The 12894-nt window shown below is 37.3% G+C and overlaps 1 protein-coding gene across 1 annotated transcript in view; it reads right to left on the bottom strand.

Moving 5' to 3' along the window:
- Lyst (lysosomal trafficking regulator) overlaps positions 1-12894 on the bottom strand; it is a 147573-nt gene that overhangs the window by 61832 nt on the left and 72847 nt on the right. Inside the window, exons 24-29 of the mRNA XM_057786947.1 lie at positions 8857-9472; positions 7726-7903; positions 5341-5510; positions 2997-3227; positions 1068-1234; positions 195-347 (exon numbers count right to left, since the gene is read on the bottom strand). Of these exons, the coding sequence (XP_057642930.1) occupies positions 195-347; positions 1068-1234; positions 2997-3227; positions 5341-5510; positions 7726-7903; positions 8857-9472 (1515 nt within the window). The remainder of the gene's footprint in view (positions 1-194; positions 348-1067; positions 1235-2996; positions 3228-5340; positions 5511-7725; positions 7904-8856; positions 9473-12894) is intronic.

The raw sequence follows: 12894 nt of genomic DNA, 5'->3' as shown, positions 1-12894 counted from the left end.
GGACTCAATATATTAGATAGGACTAGCCTCAAACTCCCAGAGACATACCTATCTCTGTTTCCCTAGTGCTGGAATTAAAGGCATGTGCCTCCATGCCAAGCAAGAAAAATACTTTTAATGCAAATGACATCAGAATACAGGAGAGTATAGCTGCCTTCAATGTGTAATTATTAAAATGTCATTTTAATACTCACCAGCAATGCTTCTCCGCTTCTGAGACATTGTATGGTGGTGAGCAGAAGGCGATTGGACAGTATCTATTGGATTTTCAGAGTCATGATTGGCTGTGCTCCTTATAAATTCCAAAGCAGCCTGGAGAACTCTAAGCTGCAGGGCCAAAGCCATATCTAAACCCAGAAGAGACTAGAATGTTTTCAAGCTATCATTGTTGGAATATTTTAACTAAATTAATATATCATCTACTATATAAGGTATATAATATTCAATATCTAAACAAGCCACAATATTCAATATCAAAACGAAAAGAACTTAGACATAAGTTAAAAATAATGTTAAAGAAAATTCCTCTATGGAATTTTCTATAAATTTTTTGTTATTTTATTTGAGACAAACAATGTCTCCTGTATCCCAGGCTGATTGTTAACTTGCTATGTAGCTGAAGATGAACTTGAACTCCTGATCCTTCTGTCTCTACACTTTGAATATGTATCATCATACTCAGCCTTACTATAGAAATTTGAATGAAAAAATATCAAACCATAAATGTATTTCATTTTAAATAACTTTCAAAATCAGTAATTTTGTATAAAGTAAAAGCTTCAATAATCCGCATGCTTTCAGGTTTCAGTCACTTTATTCGCTCCAATTAAAGAAAATTAAAGATCATTCCTTTTCCAAATAAGCCTTTGCATTCTACTCAGTTAAAAAAATGTTATTAGTTTCTGCCAGTAATATATTGCCAGAAACTAATTATATCACGTCATCAATCACTCTATTTTCAACCATCCAAAGGCTGCTTTTTAATAACAATTAATACCAACACAAAATTAAGTTTAAACTTCCAGTAAAAGAATTATGAGAAAAATTTCTTAAAAATTGATTCTTACTTTGTGTCCTCTTGTTTTTGCTATTCTGAAGATATCCAAGAAGTACAATAAGGTCTTCAATAACTCTAAAATACTGTGAGCCCGAGGAACTGCAAGCGTGAATTGTAACTGCTATGAGAAGTTGCTGTATATCACAGGCAAGCAATTTGTATTCATTCAAAGGAATGCTAAAATGAGCCAAAAACAAAACAAACAAACAAAAAAAAAACAAGACATTTATAAGTAAAATAGCCAACAATTTAAGACAAAGAGCTGGTTAAATTCTATGCTATCAGTATGCATTCATTCAATACTTATTTTTGCTTACCCTATGGTGAACAATATACCCTGTACACTAGGAATGAAAAAAGACATTTTGAGTCCTGTCAAAAATACAGTCTTGCAGAGAACTAGATAAGTTAGGAGTGCATCAGATACAGCAGATAGAGATTAACACAAGATACTAAGGGAATACTCACACAGGTTCCTAGTACTACATAAAGGGTGAAGAATAAGGTGTAGTAACAAAACTAAGGGTTAGTCAATTTGAACTGATTAATTAGTTAATCTCTCTGCATTTCAGCTATATAAATTCATTTTAGGGATTATAAGTTTAAAGTTATACTGAACTTGAATGAAGGATAATAAGCTTGAACATGTATTAATCACTTATAAGCACACAATAAATATGAATCAGTTACTATGCCCACAAGTTTAACCTTGATGATCTACTCAGGTATATGACACAGGCTCAAATACTTTCTATATTTAGCTTTTTTCAAATTAAGTAAGGGTTAGAAATATAAGTTTCTTAGGGTCAATTAATACAGTATCACACAGGGACTATCAGGATGATTTATTTTTAGGAAAAACTATTTTCAGAACAAACCTATAGGCATCTTCCAATCTTTGCCAATTTTTTGCACTGCAATCAATACTAAATGTGCTGAGGAAATACAATAGTTTGTGTTTTTACTTTTCATATGCACAAGCACATGAACCCTATATATAATAAGTGCCCAGTGAAAGCTGAACTTAGTGAGGATAAGGAGTCTATCTTTGCCCCAGACAATCACTGGATACAGATATGTTCTATACTCTGCGAAAATATGGACAACATTTAGTGCTTTGGTGTACAATAAGATGGTGCATCTACAGATTCCTACTTTAAAATTATGCTAGTAAAATGGTAACTATATCAGACGTGGAGACATCAAAAACACAGAATATAATTAAGAATTTACTTTTCAAAGCTCTTACTCAACTGGCAGGCAGCCCTTTGTAAGTGTCCTTTTGACTATTAGAAGTTAGCTTGTAATAGCAGTACGAACATAGTATCATAAACTGACCACAGTATCAGTGATACAGCAGCAAGTGAGTTAAAAGAGATGAGACACGTTCTCTGCTGTTCCTGAGCTGCATGTGGATCAGTGAGTTATGTAGCTCTATCTGATCTATTCCTAGCTGAAGGGAGAGGGGGTTGAACTACAGAAACTATAGTGGAAGCTTGATAAACATACCTGAGAGTAAACTTACCGTCTTCAATTCTAAATGCTCAAAACCAAGTCATATAAGCAAACTATTCCTAATCAAACATTTCATCTTGGAGATGAAAACATGCCATCTCCAAGTTAACTTAATTTTGTGGGAAAGAAATTCTTTGAAAGTATTACAAAACAAATCAACTCTTTTTTTCTTTTGGTTTTTTGAGACAAGGTTTCTCTGTGTAGCTTTGGTACCTCTTCTGGAACTAACTCTTGTAGACAAGACTAGCCTCGAACTCACAGAGATCTGCCTATCTTTGCCTCCCAAGTGCTGGAATTTAAGGTGTGCACCACCATTATCTGGCTAAAACAAATCAACTCTTTAAGGTAACATTCTAATGATCTTATCAGATGTAATTTTAATTAGATGTAATTTAAATTATCAGATGCAATTTAATAAACTTACTTCTTTTCTAATCCATTCAGGGCTGCTACTGTATTACACAACACATAGAGTAGACCATTATCCAACAACATGTCTGCTACCTTAGAACAAGAGTTTAAGACTTGAAGAAGAAGTAAGAGAGCATTATGCAAGAGTATATTGTCATAGAGAGAGGTCTCTATTAGTCCCAGTACTGGAATGATAGACCATTTTTGGAAAAGTTCCATGTGTTTCACCTCCTCCAGATCAAATCTGTAATAAATGAGATACAGGGAAGAGCATGTTAGGAGCAGTCAGACACAAACTGGAAAAAAATGTTTGACACCACAAAGCTGTTTTTAACCTGATTTTAAAGTTATCAAAAAAGTGTTGGGAATAAGGATTTGTAATTTTTTTTTAAAAAAGATGATAGTATGTAGTAAGGCAAAACCTAAGAAAAATGCATAAATACTCAGGTGAAATACACACACAATTTCATAACTTCAATTGATTCATCTGAATTCATCCACTGACAATCTTGTATTCAAAGAACATCTGCCATGTGAAACTATACAGTGTAAAGGAAAAAATTTACAAACTATTTTAGTGACAATGAGCTACTACTAAGAATAGCTCAGTACACATGAACAAATCTTTCATCCATGACTTAATATCACTTGCTTCTGTGGTGCAGCAAAATTCTAAATATTTTGTATATTTTCCTTATTGACAAATCAGTATGATAGTGTCTGCCCAAATTTCGTTACAAGAGTGTTGTGAGACTAAAATAAGATAATGCAGAATTGCTCTAAAAGAAAACAAAACAAAACAAAAGAATTCATGCAAATGAAAATACTACTAAAATTACCATGGCTGGGATATAGCTCAGCAGTAGAGCACTTGCCTGACATGCATAAGGTTCTGGGTTTGATCTCCAGCAATACACACATATGAATAAAATGACCATAGCAAATAATCTAAGTTCCCCAAGGTCTGACTTTGTCTACCACACTAAAGAAATATATATTTTTTCTCTATCAAACAGAAAAAAAAATTGTGCCAAACTTTTAGTTTCAGCGGATTTTTTTCTTTATCTTTGCCTGTATTGTTAATCCTCAAACATTACACCAAAGTCAAATCTGAACACTCAGCACATCCAGAAATCCCAAGGAAGGACTCTGAGGGGACCGAGGACGTCCTGTATGGGTCACAAATATCATATAATTGAGATTAAAGGGGCCACCTTTCTTTCAGGGTAGCTTTCTCATGATAAGTCAAATCTTCTGTCACTTTTACTTTCTATTGCTGTTGTTTGTTTCCAGTTTCTAACTAGTGAACAAAAATACTAAAGTTGGGCGCCAGGTGTCGCGGCGTAAATAAACGGCAGACGGAAATTATAATAAAATATTTAGCTTTAATTAGGGAAAGACTCACAGAACCGAAGTTCCAGCGGAGAACAGGAAAGCAGAAGGGGCGGCTGGGAGCACGCCCGCAATCTTTATAAGTAAAAAAAAATATCCTTGGGGGACCCTGCCCCCTGCTAGCAAGGTGATTGGCTGGGTCTCCCCTACATCTCCCCTTTTTGTCTAAATAAGATAGAGCCAAACCAAATATAACTATATACAATAGGAACAAATAATAAATATACTAAACGTTCTATTTTAAAGAATCTAAATAATGTAGAGAGTAACTACAATTATCTAATCTTCAACTCCGTTAAAGATCTGAGAAGGGAAATTAATATTACCTAACAAACGAGAGATATCCAAAATGTGCAATAATTGACAGAGACAACTGACTACCTGGGCAATCACCCAAAGTCGCACGAGCAAGAAACTCAGGACTGCGAGGGGTGCACCCACACACTGAGACAATGGGGATGTTCTATGGGGAACTCACCAAGGCCAGCTGGCCTGGGTCTGAAAAAGCATGAGATAAAACCGGACTTGGTGAACATAGCGGACATTGAGGACTACTGAGAACTCAAGAACAATGGCAATGGGTTTTTGATCCTACTGCATGTACTGGCTTTGTGGGAGAGCCTAGACCATTTGGATGCTCACCTTACTAGACCTGGATTGAGGTGGGTGGTCCTTGGACTTCCCACAGGGCAGGGAACCCTGATTGCTCTTAGGGCTGCTGAGGGAGGGGGACTTGATTGGGGAAGGGGGAGGGAAATGGGAGGCGGTGGAGGGGAGGAGGCAGAAATCTTTAATAAATAAATAAATAAATAAATTTAAAAAAATTTTAAAAAATTAAAAAAACGTAAAAAATAATTAATTAATTCCCTGGAAAATGATTTATAGAATTTTTTCTGATGATCCAAAAGAATCACCTAATTTTATATATAAGACAAAAGATCTCTTAGTTATGGCAGAGAACTCACTCTTCATCCAGGCCAATGTGTCGACCAAAGAACATTTCAGTGAAGCACTCCAACAATTCCTGAGTTCCCCGATGAAGATATAACTGGTTGGCTAGTAAAGAAAATCCGCGGTTCTTCAGGAACTTGTCCCTTTGTTCTTTAGAAGCTCTGTTAATATATGCATGTAATAGCTAAAGAAAAAATTAAGACAATTTAGATGTTAATATTTAGTATGTATAAATCAGACCGTATATTATTCTTGCATTTGTATTCCCTGCTACTCATATACATAGCCACATATAGAGAAAGTTAAAAACCATGTCACGTGCATAGAGATTAACAGGCCACTCTGGGATGTTAGTGGTGACACTTTCTTGGGGATTTAATACTTCTTTGATGATGTTCTCTAGCTGAGCAAAGGATCTAGCAGTCTTCTGGGAGCCATGGTTGAATGTAAGCAGAAAATTTTGTCTAATTCAAAGGGAAAGAAACCAGTGCACTGTATTTTTCTTCATATCTGCACACACACACACACAAACAGACACACACACACAGACCTCTATTTCTAGACTTCTTGAGAGATACTGAGCAAAAGCCTGAATTTTCATCTTAAGACTTCTTTCTTTTTTCCCCCTCTCCTTCCTTTCCTTCTTTCTTAACAGAAATCTCAGAAACTATACACACACGCGCGCACACACACACACACATACTCACAGAATTTTTAAACTTTATTTACTTATTTTGTATGGGGGAGATGGAGGTGTGTGTCACGGTGCACATGTGGAAATGAGAGAATAACGTGTGAGTTGGTTCACTCCTACTGTGTAGGTCCTGGGGCTCAAACTCACGCTATTAGATTTGGCGCTATCTTGCTACCCCTTATTTTTTAACTCCTTAAATACAACATGTGTAAAACTCAATTAATTACTTTTCCTTCTAAACCCACCTTTCCCACATTTACTATTTAGATCAACCATAGAACCGTCCCTCTAGATTTCAAAGCAAAACACCCTCTTGGATTCTCTATTACTGATCCCCACATATAAATATGAAGGTTTGTCTCTTTCAAAAGTCTCTCAAATCTGAGTCCTCTGACTTGTATAATTCCAGGCCATGAGCTCCTGAGTTTTCTGCTGCACTGAAAGGTTACAATTCACTGTCCCAGTCATTTCCTCTCTGAAGGACTGTGCTGTCTGTAGCAAATCACTTGCTCTTCTCCCTCCTTTTCAGTCAGTCCCTCACAGTGGTGACAGGACTCTCGCCAAACACACTTAATTTACTACCCTCCATAAAGACCTGACTAAGCCTACAGCCAACTATTAAAACGCATTTTTGACATGAATCCTTTACTTTTTCATAATACTAACTTGCTTTCCTCGTGCTCCCATTCTTTATCAACACTGCCACAGAATTACTGACATCATACATAGCAGGCCAATGACTTTCTCCTAGTACAAGTAAGTGCACTGATGTGAGGACTTATATTATTATCCTTTATATTCCACATAGCAGTTTTATACTAGAACTGCAAGAAACTGAACAACACCTACATTCAGACAAATCAAAGAAAATGAGAATCTTTAAAAAGAGACTTCAATATTTGTTAGCTTTTTAAAGGAAGCCATTCACATAGAACATTAATTTATTCAACAGTATATATTCAGTTTGTAAAATATATGGACAAATGTTGATGTTCACAGTTTATATCAACTTTAGAGATTAAAAATGAGTACACAAATAAGAAAAAGGTGTTATATATATATATATATGAATAAAGAATATGACCAGAGGGAAGTAATTCTCTTATGATAATCAGGGAAGGCCTCTTTAAAAAGGAGACAGGTGAGCTGAGATTTAACTGTTCAAAAGTTGATACTACACTGCAGGAAAGACTTCCACTAAACTACATAATCCCTATAATTTTTGTAAAATGGATTTACTGTTAAGATATATGAATTTATTGGTAACTGACTGTTACAAATCAATGTATAAAAAAGACTTAAGATTGAACTGAATACTACATAAAATGCCAATATGAAATAACAAAATTATAGATTATTATTTTTTATTGATTTTATTTTATTTTGCTTTTTTATGTATATGGGTTCTTGGTTTATAGACTGTTTGTGTTCCTGGTGTCCACAGAAGCAAGGAAAAGGTGTCAGATGCCCTAGAACTGGAGTTACAGATGGTTGTGAACCACTGTGTGGGTGCTGAGAATTGAACCTGGGACCTCTGTAAGATCAGCCCAGTACTCTTAACCACTAAGCCATCTCTCTAGCTACGACAGTTCATTCTTCTTAAAAATAAAATAAGCTTTAAGTCTTTACATATACTAAACAATTTAAGCTATACATATATTTATTTTCCTGATGAAGGTATCATTTATGTAGTTTGTGCCCTTACTTTAATTACTCCTTGCTGGATAGCAGATGATGGGTGGTTAACGAGGACTAGAAGAGTATCTGCTTGAATAATCTTGTCCATCACATCTTCAAGCATAGCATCAGGCAGGATAAGAAGAACTCCACTTAAGAGTTCATACAGCCCACAACAGATAGGTATCAAACAGTCTTCAGTGACTCTGCGACAAAAACCAGAAAAGTCTTGCTAAGCACCAGAAGGAAATCCATATGAAGAGCACCCTAGGAACTACAATGAGAATCAACTTTAACATGCAAAACACATGCTCAGAAAGTTTAAAAGGGCTTCCTAATTTAAGCACGCTTAACCAACTTACCATTGCCTTTTAAGATAGATGTTTGGATGTTTTCCAGCAGATAGTAGACTAAAATGCAGTCGTCACTGCCACATATGTTACTTAAACTATCTGAAGTTAACAATCCAAGTCAACAGCCCAGCGTGGAATGGAGGCAGGAGGGGCTTATGAGTCTTACCCCTAACTGAGCATGTATTGACAGCTTATGTTCTGAGGAAGGGAGGGAGGGAGGGAGGGAGGGAGGGAGGGAGGGAGGGAGGGAGGGAGGGAGGGAGGGAGGGAGGGAGGGAGTGGCCCCTAGTAGGTTGACCACTCTCCAGTGAATGCCAATACATCGTGAGTACATAGGCAGCACAAACTGGAGTTAGTGGGTTAAAACAAAAACTACAAAAGAACATGAAAGGTTGAGGGTTAGAGAATAAAGGGTGGATCTTGGAGGAGTTAGATGTATAAAATTTTCAAAGAATTAATAAAAATATATTAAAAAATAAAGGTTCTTCATTCTCTCAGCTGCATTTCAAATGTCTCATAGGTGAACATTTCACTATCACTGAAAGTTTCATCACTCTGGACCCTGGACACGATCTAGGAACATCAATCTGATGATTTCTCTGAACTAAAAATTTTTCTATCTAATAAACCACAAAAGAGATTTTTTCTTGGTTACTTGGCTTTTGGGTGAGTTTAGAATTCAGCATTATCTAACAACAAATGAATGATAAGGCATCTTTTGGCTTGGTATTAAGGAAATATGATCAGAAGTGGCATGATGAAGGCATTTCTAGTGCAGGGATTCTGAGGTAAGAAAACACGAGTACCTGTGAGCGCTTGCAGCTCGGTTGTAGTTTGCCTCATAAGCAGGAGAAAAGGCCAAGTTTGCCCAATCATCAGCATGCCTATCTACAAGGCTCGGCCACCTACTAGCAGCTGCAGATCCATTCTGAGAGGGAAATGCAAGCCCAAGGCTTGCAATAGTGCTGTGGCTTCGCTGGAAAGAGGCCAGTCCCTTGAGATGATCAGGTCGACGTGGGTAGGACTCATCACCAGGACTGTCATCATCTGATCTGGGTTCGGTTCCCAAGTCTCTGTGGTCTACTCTGGCCATGGGAAACCCCAGTGTTCCTCTGGAGACCCCATTAGCAGAGGCCTGGGCTGCAAGAAGTGTTTCCATTTCACTAACATTTCTTGCAGATTCACAGCTTCTGATGAAGGCTTCCTCTTTGTTTGTTTTCAGTGTGTAGGGACTCCCTAAAGGATTCTGTTTCTCTGGGTGGGCATCCACAACATTCAGTAGCTTGTCAATACTACTGCCCAAACTTCCAGCCAGTTTTTGTGCTTGCATTAGTGGTGAATATGTAGGAAATGCTGGTAGACTTCTACATCGAACCATTTCAGCAGGCATCCGCTGGGGAATGATATTGGAAGAACTGGTTCCTAGTAAGTGTAGACAGAAAAATAGTACTTAAAAATCTATTAAACAGCACCACTTTTCTTCTGTAAGTCACAACCATGGAACAGACCACCTGCCTTGCACTATTAAAAAATCTACAAAGGGCAACTTTCGTAGACAAAAAGTACTTGAAATTCACACATGTCAAAACTATCTTTCTCGTTTTTCCCTTCCCTTCCTTTTTATTTTTTATTTATTTTATTTTTATTTATTTATTTATTTATTTATTTTTTGAGGTAGGCTTTCTCTGTAGCTTTGGAGCCTATCCTGGAACTAGCTCTTGTAGACCAGGCTGGCCTCAAACTGACAGAGATTCACCTGCCTCTGCCTCCCGAGTGCTGGGATTAAAGGCATGCGCCACCACCACCTGGCAAAAAAACTATTTTTCCTTTTAACTACATTTTGTTAAGCTTTCAAAAACATGTCTTTTCCTGTTTCTTAATAAAATACAATATTGATGGCATGGCTTAAAGTCATTAGGATTAATGGGTTCAGTTGCAGTGAATCAGAGTTATTTACTTAGGCCATCAGTCATAGAATATAACATAACAAAGAAGAAAGAGTTCAGGCTTTACAATAAGACATGATTGATTCAAATAAAAGTTATGTTAGTTCAGTGGTCATAGGTAAACCACTTTATTACTACAGTGGTAGTTTCTGCAAATGTACGAAGAATGTTCAGAATATCTACTCTGCAGAGTGCTTTTAAGGATGAAGAGAAGCCATGAGTGTGATGTACCTAATATAGTGCCTGAGCTGTAACAGGTGCTTAATAAAAGGTAGTACTTGTCATTACAAAAATGGCCCTCAGACTGTTCTCTTTCCTATTTCTGCAGTTACTTACTAATGAGAAGCAATCATCTCTCTTCATAGCACTCCAATTTAATAGTTCTAACACTATTTCAGGAGACCAGAAAAATCCTTTATGACAAGAGCAGAGGATAAAAGCACAGATTTCCCAATGTTTGACCATGAACTAGCAACAATGGAGCAGCAGCCCTAGTCCAATAGCTAATAATTCACACTCTCACGCTCTGGCCAACACCTATTCTTCCAGAACACAGGAGAGAATGTCAAACACAGTGTCTGAGTGAGATAATCAGATGCTTGTATGCATGTTCAAGTTTTATAAGTGTGGTAGAGTACATAGCTCCTGAATGAACTGTTTTAGAGGCAAAGCTTTGTGACAACAAAAGAGATACACAGCTTGGAACTCTTTCCTGGTAATTCTAGATTTTGGCTAGCAGGCTAAAGTTTCCAAAAGACTGTTCAAATAATCCAGCAAAAAAGTAGGGTATGACTATATTTGAAAATGTTTCAAACTGATAGAATTTTTAAAAAGACAATTCCTACAAAATACTAGATGAAACTAATTAAAGCATGGCCTTAAAATATTATAATAAATGACCTCAAAATGAACTAGAGAATAACTGAAATGCTTTGGAAAATAAGCACAATTGGAAATTAACATCCATATACCTTGTTGTTATTTTCCAATAATCTACTTTGCCTTCAAGACTTAATAGTTGTTTGCAGTAGAGCTACAGAAGAAGACAAAGCTGTCCTGACAATAAGAGTCATAACCAGTATGAAGAAGACAGCTGCTGGGAAAGGGAAACATGTAGGGCTAATTCACAACCAGGAAATCTACATATATTGTGTCTTCTATAAACAACAGGGATAGTCTGTTAAAAGTAATTACGAAGATAGGAAATTACTATGAACTTAAAGACTTAAGTACTCATTCTATGGAGAATGAAATGGGAATTAATTCTCAGCACACAATTAATGATGAGGCAAGCATTTAAAGCTTACTCTAGAGTTTGGCAGAGAAGCTGGTTGGCTGGGAGCCATAGTTGAGTTTTTCAAGTCAACAGCTACAGGCTAAGACACCGAAGATAGCATCAAGGAAACTGCTGCAGTTTCTGGCTAATGGGAACTAGGCTGCACAAATACAGTAGAAGCACAGGGAACTGGGGCAATGTCACAGGAGACAGAGACGGGAGGCTGTTAGAGCAGTTCAAAAGAATGACTGCCTCCTCTTCTAGCTACCAGAAACTCCCAGAGGATGCTGTTTCTGTGATGTGGGAGTCCCCTCTATATACTACGAATATGATCGGTGAATAAAGAAACTGTCCAGCCTGGTCTACAAGAGCTAGTTCCAGGACAGGAACCAAAAAGCTACGGAGAAACCCTGTCTCGAAAAATCCAAAAAAAAAAAAAAAAGAAAGAAAAAGAAACTGCCTTGGCCTGTTGATAGGGCAGGGTAGAGCAAGGTGGGAAAAACTAAACGGAATGCTGGGAGAAAGAAGGCAGAGTGAGAGAGAAGCCTGCTGGAGCCAGGAGGAACTTTACCCAGTAAGCTACAGCATGGCAATACACAGATTACAAGAAATGGGTTAAATTAAGTTGTAAGAGTTAGCCATAAGAAGCTAGTGCTAATGGGAAAAGCAGTGATTTAATTAATACAGTTTCTTTGTGTTTATTTCGGGAGTCTGGGCAGACAGGAAAACAAACAAGTGGCCTCTTAGAACATTTCAAGATGAAGGACTAAAGCTGCTTTAAAAATTCTGTTCAAAAGATCTAGAAAAAACAAGGGCACAACTGCATCTGAAACCAAGAGTAATGTATGCAACTGAAATCGACGTCCCAGACAGAATGGCGCAGAGCACTAGAGCTCTAGAAGTGCTTGGAAGCCGTCACAATCAGCTCATATTGAAGAGATACTAACAGTGTTGGAGAACAACCCACATTGGGTGCCATTTTTAGGAGATCAGCCTTGACAAAAATAACTCTTGCCAGGATAGGGGCATGGAGATTAGAAAAATAGTAAAGAGGACGAATAAAACAATAAAACAGAAAACAAGAGACAGTACCGGGAGGAAGTTCCAGTGAATACTGAAATCGACTGTTTAATTTTTCATATGCTTTTATACCCCAATATAAAAGGGGGAAGAAGGCAACAAAAGACTTCTTTAACATGACACAAAGAACAACTTGAACAGTTAATTGCTTCAACACTTTGAGACATCAAGTCATTAGCATTCTGTTGTTTAGGCTGTGTCCTGAAAGCAGGGACTCCCCAGGTTACCTCCTACTACAAAAGAAGGAGCAAAAGTATGCTTGCATATCCTGATCATCTGTCAGGGTGGTGTGGGTCTACCTGTAGGGGCCATATTAATGTCAAAAGAACCAAGTAATCACATCCTGAATCAGGATATATAGTTTTGGTTGTCATCAATCTTGAGTAACCTCCAAATTCTCTGACCATCAGACAAGGTGGAAATAGGTGCACATTTTTGGGCCTCCACATAACATAGGGGACAGTGAACCTAACAAGTGGGCTAGCTATCTGGCAAAGAGAGAACAAGACAACCAATATATTTGAGGAAAATTAGAAAGCAAA

The sequence above is a fragment of the Chionomys nivalis genome, chromosome 13 (assembly GCF_950005125.1).
Source record: "Chionomys nivalis chromosome 13, mChiNiv1.1, whole genome shotgun sequence".
In the NCBI taxonomy this organism is placed as follows: Eukaryota; Metazoa; Chordata; class Mammalia; order Rodentia; family Cricetidae; genus Chionomys; species Chionomys nivalis.
The sequence above is the reverse complement of the archived record's forward strand: the minus strand, read 5'-3'. Positions and strand labels throughout refer to the sequence as shown.